Here is a 13,769-nt window from a genome sequence, read left to right on the forward strand (position 1 = left end):
TAATTATTGTGTTAAGATAATTTATTCTCTATACTTAATAGATTTGACATGTACCCTGGCAATATGCATGTACTATTATGAAACCAAGTTATAATTACCCACACTTTCATATGAAAGTTAAAACAGAACGATAGTGCAGGATGAAGGAGGGAAGAGGAGGGGAAGGAGAGGGGATGTGGAGGTTGTTTATTATTTCTAATAAGTTTAATATGAATAATATTATAAGCATATGGCTAAAATTTATCAATAATATATTTTAGCTATATATAATAATATAATAGTATTATAATAGCAATATATAATATATAGTATTATTATAATAGTAATATAATATATAATATTATATCGTAATATTATAATAATACTATTATAAGTATATGGCTATAATTTAATGTGTATACTTACAAGTGTATGGCTAAAATTTATCAATAATATACTTTAGCTATATACTTATATACTATATACTTATAATAATAATATTAATATGATAATATTCTAGTATTAATATTTATTATTAAATTATTATATTACCATATACTTATAATAATAATATTACAGTGAGGCTTCTGTGGCTCAAAGGAGTAGATTGCCAGCCTCATATACCAGAGGTGGTGGGTTCAAACCTGGCTCCAGCCAAAAACTGCAAAATAATAATAATAATAATGATATTACATATAATAATAATATAAGTATATGGCTAAAATTTATCATTAGGAAACTAACATGTTTAAGTAATTAAATATTCATTAAGATAGATCACCATTATTTTTTACGGTTCAGTAATACTCCATGGTATACATAAACTACATTTTATAATCTATTATTGTATTGCTGGGCACTTGGATTGTTTCAACACTTTATGATTATAAATTGTACTTCCGTAAACATTCATGTGCATGTCTTTGCTTCCATTGAGTAAATACTCAGCACTGAGAATGCTGGATCAAATGGTAGGTCTACTTTTAGTTCTTTAAGGTATATCACCATACTACCTTCCATAGAAGTTGTACTAGTTTGAAATCCTCCCAACAGTGAAGGAGTGTTCTTTTATCTCCATATCCACTTCAGGGATGTTTTGATATGACCCAATCTAAGTGTTGTGAAGTGATATGTCATTGTGGTTTTGACTTGCATTTCCCTGCTGATTAGAGATGCTGAGCATTTTTTCATGTGTTTGTTGGCCTTATTGGTCCTCTTAGACTATCTTCATTTGAAAAGTTTCTAATATCTTTTGTAACAACCTGGATGGAACTACAGACCATTCTTGTAAGTGAAGTTTCTCAAGAATAGAAAAATGCCACATGTTCTCAATCCTGAACGGGAACTAGTTGATCAACAGTGCATGTATGGAGGTGAAACTCAATGGAAATCAAGTTGGTGGGAGAGAGTGGAGGGATAGGGTAAATTCACACTTAAGTGGTACAATGCACACAATAACTTTGACATAACATGCACAAAAGTACATTTTGCAACCAAAATGTGTGTATCCCTATGATACACTAAAATAAAAATAACCCCCCCAATTCATTAGGATAAAATATTTGTACTTGCCCTTGATCAAAGCCCATAATAAAACAAACCTCACAAGATAAATACCATCTCTTTATATAGTGGTTAATAGGAGCATTGGCTCTGGAGTTGAGTTCTGAGATGGCTTAACCTCTTAAAACTCTCAATGTCTTCATTTCTAAGAGGTTTATAAATACAGAAATGTGTGATAAATTCTTTTACTGTCTGACAACCAGAAAGTAAAGCACATCATGAATAACCAAAGTGTGTATAGTCATAAATGAATTATAGTTCCCTAAAGTGCTGATTCTATGTACAATTTGGAATGCTTACATCAAACTGGTTAACATAGCCTTCACTTCACTTACTTAATTATTGTGTTAAGATAATTTATTCTCTATACTTAATAGATTTGACATGTACCCTGGCAATATGCATGTACTATTATGAAACCAAGTTATAATCACCCACACTTTCATATGAAAGTTAAAACAGAACGATAGCCCAGGATGAAGGAGGGAAGAGGAGGGGAAGGGGAGGGGATGTGGAGGTTGCTTATTATTATTATATTAGCCATATCATTGTCACAATCTTTGTTTTCTTTCTATGAATATGAAACAGTATTCTTACATGAATAGATATGCAGTATCATGAGGCCTTAGGGTAAGATAAGACTGTTTCCATTCTAAAAATCTACGCAATAACTCATCTGCCTCACCATCTGTAGAAATCTTATTTTTATCTGACCACAAATCCAATGATGACAGCACAACGGTGACTTTAAATTGAGTGAATATCTAAAAACAAAAGGGATAAACATATGCAAAATTAATCTTTCTGTTATTTTATAATAACTTAATTAAATGTTTTCATAAGTCCACATTCAGTTTATATTGAAGACTGAATTATCCAGAAACACCATATCAAGTTAATGCAAATTACTAGTTTTTTATGTAAGAAAATACTTACTAAATTTACAAGGCCAAGAATTTCGATGATGTTATGTGTTATGATCACACTATCAGAGCCCCAATAATCATACTGAAAAACAGAATTAATTCTGAATTTAAATACAAGTTTTAGTTACTTTTCGTTTTATGTCTGAAGTTTAAGGCTATTCTTGGATTCAATAGATCAAAATAAGAGATTTATGATTATAAAATGGATATATCGATCCTTCATACATTGCTAGCAAGAATGCAAAATGGTATAGCCACTATGCATAGTAGTTTGGAAACATCTTTGAAATCAAAGAATCATCTACTTATAGTTCCCTAAGTGTTCTGCAAACTTCTTTCCAAAAAAGGACGTAATAGCTTGCATTCCCACTAGCAATGCAGAAGTGTTCCCTTCTCTCCACATCCATGCCAACATCAGTAGTAGACCTTCCCTCCAACCCTGCAACACTAGGTATATATACAGATGACCAAAAACCATTTTATGACAAAGATATTTGCACCAGAGTGTTTATTGCAGCCCAATTCATAATTGCAAAGTCATAGAAGCAGTTCGAGTGCCCATCGACTCATAAATGTATTAACAAATTGTGGTATATGTATACCATGAAATATTATGCAGCAATAAAAAAGATGAAGACTTTACCTCTTTTAAGTTCACCTGGATGGAGCTGGAACATATTCTTAGTAAAGTATCTCAAGAAAGAAAAGGTATCCAATGTACTCAATACTATTATAAAACCAATATATAATCATCCACACTTTCATATGAATGATAAAACACAACTATAGTCCAGAATGAAGAAGGGAAAATGATGGAGAAGGGAGGGGATGGGGGAAGTAGAGAGGAGGGAGGGTATTTGGTGGGACCTCATCTACTGTGTGCAATGCAAGGGTACATGTCAAATCTATTAAGAGTAGAGCATAAATGTCTTAACACAACAAATAAGTGAGGTGAAGGTTATGTTAACCAGTTTGATGTAAGCATTCCAAACTGCATATAAGATCAGCACATTGTACCCCATAAATGCATTAATGTACACAGTTATGATATAATACAAAATAATAATAATGAGAAACAACAACAACAACAAAACAATCACACAAACAAACAAAAAAGAATGGACTTACTTTGTGAACCAGCAATTTTACTCCTGGGTACATCTCAAAGAAATAAAAACTGATGTCCACACAAAAACCTATAGATGAAGGTCTTTAACAGTTTATTCATAATTGCCAAAAAGTGGCAGCCACTAAATAATTAAATAATTAGACAAGCTGTGGTAATTCATACTATGAACAACCACTCAGAAATTAACAGGAACTGACTGCTTTGTGTGGAACATCTTGGCTAAACCTCAAGAAAAATTATGCTGAGTGTAAAATAATAGTTTTGAAAGGATACATACTAAATGATAACTTTAAGTAATACATGTGAAATCATAAAGAACATATTAATGAGTGCCAAGGACTAAGAAGGGAAAGAGGAGTTGGATGTGACTTTAAAGAAATTATGTAAAAGAGTCTTGGGGTGAGGGTACTGTTGAGGATCTTAATTGTGGCAATGGTTATGCAAAGTTACTTATGTAATGCTGTTGTATGAATCTATATACAGACATGCACACACAAATGAGTGTATACATATATGTGCATATATCTGTGGAAACCTGAATAAACTATGGATTACAACAATGTCAATCTATATTTTTATATATACACATATATGCTATACATATGTATGCGTACATACCATTACAGCAACTGGTATCTACATGATGCTCAGTAAAATGTTAAGTAAACAAATAAATCCAATTAATTTACAAGTCCTTCTTATTCAAGCCCATCAGTAACTTTAAAGTTGTTTTGTATGTTGTTATTCCCAATACCACTAATTGATAAGTTTTCACCTTGATTACTAGAATAGTAAGTCTATTAATCCTAAATGATTCATCCTTCTGTGATTTTTCCATTAGCAATTCAGCAACTACACTAATACCAAAATGACAATATGAAGATAAAAAATAAATACATCAGTTTCCTACTTAAAACATTTCTTATTTTTATATTTTTATTTTATTTCATTTCATTTCATTTTTTGAAAGAGTCTTACTCTGTCACACTGGTTATAGTGCCGTGGTGTCACTGGTCACAGCAACCTCAAATTCCTGGGTTTGAACAATCCTCTTGGCTCAGCTTCTCAAGTAGCTGGGCCTACAGTAGCCAGTCACAAGGCCTGGCTAGTTTTTCTATTTCTAGTAGGGATGGGGTCTCACTCTTGCTCAGGTTGGTTTCAAACTCCTGAGCTCAAGCAATCCACCTACCTTGACTTCCCAGAATACTAGCATTATAGGTTTATATGCCCATCATATAATAGCACAGATTTTATAGTAGGCTCAAGGGTTGTTTTATTAAAAAACCATAAATGCAAAGATGATTAGGGAGAAGAAATGTTTAATTAATATTAAGTGGCTTGCAACCCTGGAAATTTGGATAAGAATAACTCTCAATTTTTTTTCTTTTTGCAGTTTTTGGCTGGGGCCAGGTTTGAACCCACCACCTCCAGTATATGCCCTACTCCTTTGAGCCATAGGTGCTGCCCCAATAACTCTCAATTTTTATAACATAATTTTAAAACAAAATTTTCATAATGCAACCTATTCCCTAGAAGCTGAGTTATAGATATTTAGGAGAAATATCTTAATTTTTTCCTATATATCTCAATTTTCTCTTAAATGTTTCCTTTTCCCTATACACTAATACATCAGGTATTTTCATATCCAAATCTCTTCTGTCTCTGACCTCAACTCTGGCTTCCTGATGAGATCAACCTTAAAAACATAATTGGCAATGAACACTATTCATATTCTCTATACTATTCCATAGGTGTGATGAATATATAGTATCATCAGAGTAAAAATTGGAAAGCACATTTTCATTTTTATCCTAGTTTCTAAATTCTTTCAAATAATAGAGAAAATAGAGCCATATATGTTTGAGTGTGACCTAAATTATCACTCTAAGGTTCATAAATTCAAAAGCACTCAATTTTTTAGTGGAAAATTAGGATCTAGAAGTATCTTTTGTATTAGGAAAAGGACAGAATGGAACAGGTGTACTAGATAAAAACTGCTTTGAAACAATAATTTGTAGTTTCCCTATACATGTAGTTTCCCTATATCCTACCTCCACTTTATCCCCAATAAATATTTTATAAGATAAAACATTCTTTAGGCTACATTCTGTTCTTCAAGAATTCCTAAAATGGGAATCAAAAGTTTAAAGAATTTCACTTTGAGCAAAATCACCATTAAAAAATATATATGGATGATTGAAAGAGATCCTAAAAGTATGAAGTACCAGTTAAAAAAAATAAAAAAATTGTTCTGCACTATCACTTTTTGTAAATTTCACAGTAAAACATTACTGACAAAACTAATATACTTTTACTATTTGGTTTTTCAGTTTGCACATTTTTACACTATTATCTCTATGACATACAAGTAAGAAGACTGTGACCTTTAGTTGCTTTCTAGGCAAAGAAAATCATTCATTTGCATCAAATATTTAGAAGTAAGGAAAAGTAAAAACACATACCAAAGAGTTGTCCACCACAATATGTATTTCTAGATAAAGAGGAATTAAATCTGGAAAATCTTGTTCTGACTAGGAAAAAAATATCAGCATATAAAACTTAAATTTTTTAATGATTTGTTTAATTGAACTCATTAGCATTACCACTCACAGGATATTCTAAGGTAACTGCTTCACATAAATGGCTAATATCAATGTACAGTGCTTTGATTTTTACAGTAATAGACCCAAGTAATAAGAACATTGGTTATAAAGTTATAACATATATCTCAACAGATCTACAGCTTTCAGTTTCTTAACTGTGAACAAAACACCTAGCACTTCTAACCACCTATTACATATATATATACACACATACGTATGTATGTGTAACATATATATCAGAAATAAATTACACTTTTTCTTTATACATTAAACAGGTATTAAGGATTTTTAAATGGTTATTTACAATACCTCCCATCAAGAGATGATACTAAATCCCTTCTCTCTCGAACTAGGCTGGGCCTTATAACTTACTTGAACCAAAAAATGCATTTAAAGTGCTGTTGTGCTAATCCTAATTAAGTCAGATTTCATTCTGCCCTCATGGTCTTGGAATCTTGCTTGTCTTCATGTGGACAACTTGCCAGATTATAAAAAACAAGTGGCCTATTCACCCCGTTGACACAGAAAAACAAAACGGGACAAAGCTTAAAGAAGAAAGAATCTGCCGAATTTCTGTGAGAGAAATATAGTGCTTGATCTTACCCACCTATCATCCCACCCCCTACATCCAGCTTGGTGGAATCCATAAGGATGGCAGTCTATTTTCTAGATGTGGCTTGCTGGTGCCAGAGGATGAGGTACCAAATTTGTTTTCAAAGAATTATAGTTGTGTGTTTTGAGCTGTCTAGTAACTCCTTAAAGAATTTGCTCAAAGGCTATCCTTTGTTTCCATTACCTTGAAACTTTCACAGGGCTGGAGTGGACTCCAAGGTGTTGTTTATGAAAAGTACTTAAAGGCAAATATACTGACTACAGCCACCTATAGCAAGAGAAAACAGGTGGTACAAGGAGTAGGCATGCTGAAAATGCCAGGAAGAAGGAGGCAGGGGAGGAATATGGATAAAAAATATAAAGGTTTTGAAATCTCTAGCATATCCTGGGAAATCTAGACAGCAACTCACATTCACAAGGCATAAAGTACTTGAGAAGGCATTAAACTTTCTCTTCTGGCTGACTGTAAAGCACTGTGCAAGTAGGAGTGAAGGCCAAGGCAAAATTGTAAACATCTGGAATAAGTATTGTATGTGTACCCAGGCACACAGTCAATCTTCAAAAACCAAGAAAATTTTTCTTTGCCCGTTTGTTTGTTTTTGCTCCAGTCATTTAAGGAATGCTCTGCCAAATCAATAGGCAACAACTGAACTATATTCATTAATTATAGTGAATATAGTTCAATACAGTTTTTACAATTTAACAGTTTGTAAATTTACAAGTTTATAAATATTGTTAACAAAATATTTCTTTACTTTAGAAAAGTTAGTAAATAAAAACTATAATGCTCAACAAGTAGCAAAGACAAACTCTAGTGCGAGAAGGGAAAATCTTACTTAAGGCATTATCACATCATAATATTAAAAATGTTCAGTTTACAACAACAAAATGAGACATAAAAAGAAACAAGAATGCATAATCCATTCTCTGGAGGAAAAAATAGAAATTGCCCCTAAGGCAGCCCAGGCATCAGCATAGACAAAGACTATACATTAACTGTTTTAAATATGCTCAAAGAGCTAAGGAAAAAAAAAAAAAAAACATGGACAACTAACTAAAGGAAAGTAGAATGATGCCACAACAATAAAGAATATAAATTGAGATCATTTAATTCGAGAAGCGCAATTAAAAAATGAATGAATAAAAATGAGCACAGCCCACATTGAGGATCCTAAAGGGAGAAGGAAGCAAGATGGTGGACTAAAGACATCTCTTTAGTAGCCACTCATGGTGAGACCAAGGAGAGAGATCTCCAGCTACCTCTGGCTGAGGGGCTTTTGCCCAGAAACATCACTTTAGAAGCACAGAGAAATAGCAGGGACTTCAGAAGCCAAGGAAGTTGGGAGCAGTGAAAAACCAGCACACAAGGTGAATGCTTGTGTGAGGCAGAGGCTGCCCAGCCCTCTGGCAGGGGGCTAGTGACAGGGAAGGCCTATCCTATAGTTTTATTTGGACTTGGGTACTCCCCTTGAATACCTTGGGATAACTTAAGTGAGCCAGTGAACTTAAGCAACTATCAGTGGCCAAGACTAAGCAACCAGGTGGGATGGAGCTCTCATCATTTGGCTGATAGCAGGGTACCACCATAATTAGAGGGATGCCAGAGATAAATAGCCCACAGCATCCTAGAATGAGGTTAATTCTGGTGTGCCCCTTATCTGGGCAGCCACCCTTCCGGAGAATTGGATGGATCTTGCTCCCCTGGGAAAACTACATTGTGGCCAAGTGACACTGTTTGGAAAGATCAAGGCATGTCTGGTGAGAGCTTCAGGCTCGTGACACTGGGGACTGAGGGAAAATAAATCAGGAAGATGGGCCCTGGTTTCCTTGGTAACTACATAGTGGCTTCTGGCTCCTATCCTTTTTTTTTATTATTAAATCATAAACACATAGATCATGTATACATTAATGAATTTATGTGGCAAAATGTGCTGATTTCAGAATATTGAAATCATCATTCATAGAATTCAATGTGCTGATTTCAAAACATTGAGTGTTCATAGAATTAAGAACGCTTACATCACACTGGTTAATATATACCTCATCTCATTTACTTAATTATTGTGTTAAGACATTTATACTCTATACTTAACAGATATGTCATGTACCCTTGCAATATGATACAAAATCAATACTCACAAATCAGTAGCCTTTATATATACCAATAATAGTCAAGCTGAAAAACAAGCAAGAACTCCATTCCCTTTACAGTTGTGCCAAAGAAGATAAAATATTTGGGAATTTACCTAACAAAGGACATGAAAGATCACTATAAAGAGAATTACGAAATTCTGAGAAAAGAAATAGCTGAAGATGTTAACAATTGGCACCTATCTTAACAGCAGAATCACGGGTGTGATTAGAATAGCCTAATCACAGAGTGCAACTTGGTGTTCAGATAATATATTGCTATACATATGATATATATATATATTTTTTTTTCCCCTATATTCAATTTTTGTTGTTGTTTGCTGTTGTGTTGTTATTTTTGCATTCTCACTTTCTTCATTAGTAATAACTCCATTTTCCTGTGGTTTTATGGTCTTTTAGTCCTTTTTCATTTTTTTTCTTAAGGTTTTTTTTTGTTTTCTTGCATTTTCATTTTTCCATTTTTACTATCTTCAATAGTAATGGTCTCATTTTTGCTATGATTTTCTACCACTTTCACTTTTTATTTCCTTTCCATTTCTCTCATTTTCTGTCTCTTTTGTAGATATTTTTATACTTTTCTTCATTTTTCCCAAGTAAAATTCTCAAACAACAAATAAAATATCCCTTACAAAATTTTATTTTCAATTTTCTTAATATATTTTTATTTTTCTTATTTTTTCTGATCTGTGTTTATTTCTTTCTGTATTCCATTTATAGGACAAAGCCTCACTTTGAGACCTGGCCTAGGTGTGACAGCATTGTCCTATATTGCTAGAGCTATTAGGACTCCATAGACCACGGACTTCAGGTCTATGGAAATGGCTCAAGGAAATGGCATTGGTAGGTCCTCTTGAAAATGGTATTGCTCAACATATTGCTGATTTTTTTTTTCTATGTTTGGCAGAGATGAGGTCTAGCTTTTTCTCAGGCTGGTAAGGAGTTCCTGACCTTAAGGGACACACTCAGCATGCCCCCAGTGGCCTGGAATTGCAGGGAAGGGTCAAAAACCCTAAGGAACACCACTAGTATTCCTGACTTTTTCTCTTCTTCTCTCCTTTTTTTCAAGTTTTTTTTTCTTTTGCCTCCCCCTTTTTGTTGTCCTTTTCATTGTTTTCTCCTTTCTTGACCTTTACTCTTGTATTCCTTTTGGCCTGTACCAAATGGACACTTCAACAACGAAGCATACAGATGAGATAACATAAAGAGGAGGAAGTGAAAGAAAAAATTAGGGAAAAGAAGGTAACAAGAAGAAAACATTAATGAGGAAGAATCAACACAAAAATTCTGGCAACATGAAAAAATGAGAACAGATTAACTACCCCCCCCACTGTGATCATGAGGTAGCTACTGAAGAGGATTCCACCTATAAAGAAGTTTTGAAATTGACAGAAAGGGAATTTAAAATATGGACGACCAAAATGAAGACGAGAATTAAAGGGAAAGTGGAGAATAAACAAAAAGAAATTAAAAAACTAACCCAAATAATGAACAAAAGACACGAAGAAATGAAATTAGAAAGAATATATTGGAGCTTAAGAAAGTGAAAAAGTCATTCCAGGAGCTTAATTATGCAGCAGAATGAATGCATATTTAATGAACAACAGGTTGTACCATGCAGAAGAAAGAATCTCAAGCTAGAGGATAAGGCTCTTGAGTTAATCCAGGTAGCTGAAAAGGCAGAAAAAATGAGAAATTAGAGCATTTGCTCAGAGAATTGTGGAACTTAACTAAATGTTCAAACATACAAATTATAGAGATCACTGAAGGGGAATAAGAAGATCCCAGAGGAAAGGAAACCCTACTGGGGGATATCATAAATGAAAATTTCCCAAAGATTTCAACACACTCCTTTCAGAGGGATATTGAATCCTGAGTTGTCTCAGTGCAAACAGAACACCTTCAGGACATGTTGTCATGAACCTGGCCAAAGTCAAGATGAAAGAGAAAATTTTGCAAGCAGCCAGGAGTAAGTGCCCATTGACCTACAGAAGGAGATCAATAAGGATGACAGAGGACTTTTCAGCTGTAACCTTTCAAGCCAGAAGAGATTGTCATCTACCTTTAACATTTTTCAATAAAACAATTTTTTGGGAGTGGGCACAGTTATTCATGCCTATAATCCCAAAACTCTGGGAAGCCAAGGAGATTGGATTGCCTGAGTTGAGGAGTTCCAGTCTGAGCAAGTGTGAGACATAGTCTTTAAAAGACAGCCAGATGTTGTAGTGGGCTACTTAGGAGGCTGAGGCAAAAGAATTGCTTGGACCCAATAGTTTGAGGTTACTGTGAGCTATGACACCATGGAATTCTACGAAGGGCAACAAAATGAGACTCTGTCTCAAAAAATAAAAATTCTGCTACAATTCTGTATCCTATTAAGCTAATCTTCAAATTCAATAAAGAAATCAAATGTTTTACTGCTATTCAATAATTGAGGAAATTCTTCAAAACACGACCAGAGTTACAGGAAATAGTTAGAACTATTCTCCACACTCATCACAATGGACCACCAACAATGTTAACAAACATAAAGAAACTAAGGGACAAAACCTCACTTTCAAATGGTGAAAGGACAAACTAAGCAACAAAACTTTCACCAAAAAAGGTGAATAGAACCCCACCATACTCATGAATTTATTCAATAAATGTAAATGTATTGAATTTCCCACTTAAGAGGCACAGGTTAGCTGAATGGATGAAAAAGCACAAGCCATCTATATGATGTCTCCAAGAAACATACATAATCTCAAAAGTCAAAACAAGACTCAGGGTAAAGGGTTGCAACAACATTTCAGGCTAAAGAAAATTAGAATATGGGAGAAATCTCAATCTCATTTTCACATACAAGTGGATTTAAAGTTTAAAGTTAAGAAAACCAAAGATGGTCACTAAATACTTATCAAGGGAACAATACAAAAAGAGGAGTTAGAATTCTAAATCTTTATGTAGCCAGTTTAAATTATACCAGATTTCTGAAATGGAAATTGGTCTAAACAATATGGTATTGATCTACACAATGTGGTATCATACAACAACATACTAGCTGGGGATGTTAACACTCCTCTGGCAGAACTGGACAGATCCTCTAAACAGAAACTAAACAAAGATACAAAGGACTTAAGTGTGCCCCTAGAACACTTGGGCTTAATAGACATATGCAGAACATAACATCTCAAAGATAATGAGTACACATCATTCTCATCAGCCCATGGATCACACACCAAAATAGACTAGGACACAAATCAAACCTCAACACAATCAAAACAACTGAAATTGTACCTTGTTTCTTTTCAGACCACAGGGCAATAAAAATAGAGCTCAACTCAAACACAAATATTCATCCCAACACCAGGACATGAAAACTAAACAATCTTATGCTGAATGAGAGCTGAATCAAGGATGCGATAAAAAAGGAAATCATTAAATTGCTCAAAAATAACAATAATGAATCCTTAAGCTATCAAAACCTATGGGATAACACAAAAACAGTGCTAAGAGGGAAATTTATCATATTGGAAACCCATGTCTGAAAAATAGCACAACGACCTCATTAATCATCTCAGGGAAATGGAAAAGAGAGCAATCTAATCCCAAACATAGCAGCAGAAGAGAAATAACCAAAATTAAATAGGAAATACATGAAGTTAAAAATAAAAGAAACATTCCAAAAATTAATGGAAAAAAGTTAGTTCTTCAAAAATATGAATAAAATTGATAAACAACAGGCCAAATTGACTACTGATATGAAAGTAAGATCTTTAATAGCCTCAATAGAAATGAAAAAGAGAAAATAACAAGAGATACCACAAAGATCGAAGAGTTTATCTTTGACTACTACAAGAAACTCTATGCCCCCAAATTAGACAGCTTGGAGGAAATGTACAAATACCTGGATTCACACCATTAGACTTAACTGGGAAGAAATAGATCTCTTGAAAAAATATCAAGGACCAAAATTAAAGAAACAATAGAAAGTCTTTCCCCTCAAAAGCCCTGGACCAGATGTCTTCACATCAGAATTCTAACAAACCTTCAAGGAGCTTGTACCTATACTGCAGAAAATATTCTAAAACACCGAGAAGGAAAGAATCTTCCCCAACACATTCTGTGAATTTGTTTGTCACTAAGAAAGAACACAACTAAAAAGTAGAACTACAGATCAATTTCACTAATGAATATTGATGCAAAAATAATAAAATCTTAGCTAATAGATTACAGATACACATTAAAAAAATCATACACCACGATCAAGTACAGTTCATCCCAGAAATGCAAGGCAGCTATGAGATATGCAAATCCATAAATGTAATTTACCATAGCAATGGAAGCAAAATCAGAGACAAATGATCCTCTTAATAGATGCAGAATAACTATTTGGCAAAATTCAGCATACTTTCTAACAAGAACACTTTATAGGTATAGATGGCACATTTCTTTTTCTTTTTTTTTATTGAATCATAACTATATACATTCATGCACTTCTGGGGTACAGTGTGGGGTTTTCACACACAATCCAAAACACTTGCATCAAACTGGTTAACATAGCCTTCATATCATTTTCTTAGTTATTGCTTTAAAACGTTCATATTCTACTCTTAGAAAGATTCACTTGTACCCTTGTAAGATAAATCTCAGAAGTGATCCTTCCAATCTCCCTCCCTCCACCCATTTCCCCCTCCCCTCTCCCTGCCCCCTCCCCATATTCTTAGGCTGTTATTAGATAATAGCTTTCATATAAAAGGTATAAATTAGTTTCATAATAGGGTTGTGTACATTGGATACTTTTTCTTCCATTCATGTGATACTTTG

At 33.8% G+C, this 13,769-nt stretch overlaps 1 protein-coding gene across 1 annotated transcript in view; it reads right to left on the reverse strand.

Annotated features, from left to right (window-relative positions):
* The window catches only part of LOC100955207 (disintegrin and metalloproteinase domain-containing protein 32-like), a 196,496-nt gene that overhangs the window by 116,363 nt on the left and 66,364 nt on the right, over positions 1-13,769 (reverse strand). Inside the window, exons 7-9 of the mRNA XM_012813618.1 lie at positions 6,060-6,128; positions 2,479-2,550; positions 2,140-2,306 (exon numbers count right to left, since the gene is read on the reverse strand). Of these exons, the coding sequence (XP_012669072.1) occupies positions 2,140-2,306; positions 2,479-2,550; positions 6,060-6,128 (308 nt within the window). The remainder of the gene's footprint in view (positions 1-2,139; positions 2,307-2,478; positions 2,551-6,059; positions 6,129-13,769) is intronic.

The sequence above is a fragment of the Otolemur garnettii genome, unplaced genomic scaffold (assembly GCF_000181295.1).
Source record: "Otolemur garnettii isolate 467f Iridium unplaced genomic scaffold, OtoGar3 scaffold00284, whole genome shotgun sequence".
In the NCBI taxonomy this organism is placed as follows: domain Eukaryota; kingdom Metazoa; phylum Chordata; class Mammalia; order Primates; family Galagidae; genus Otolemur; species Otolemur garnettii.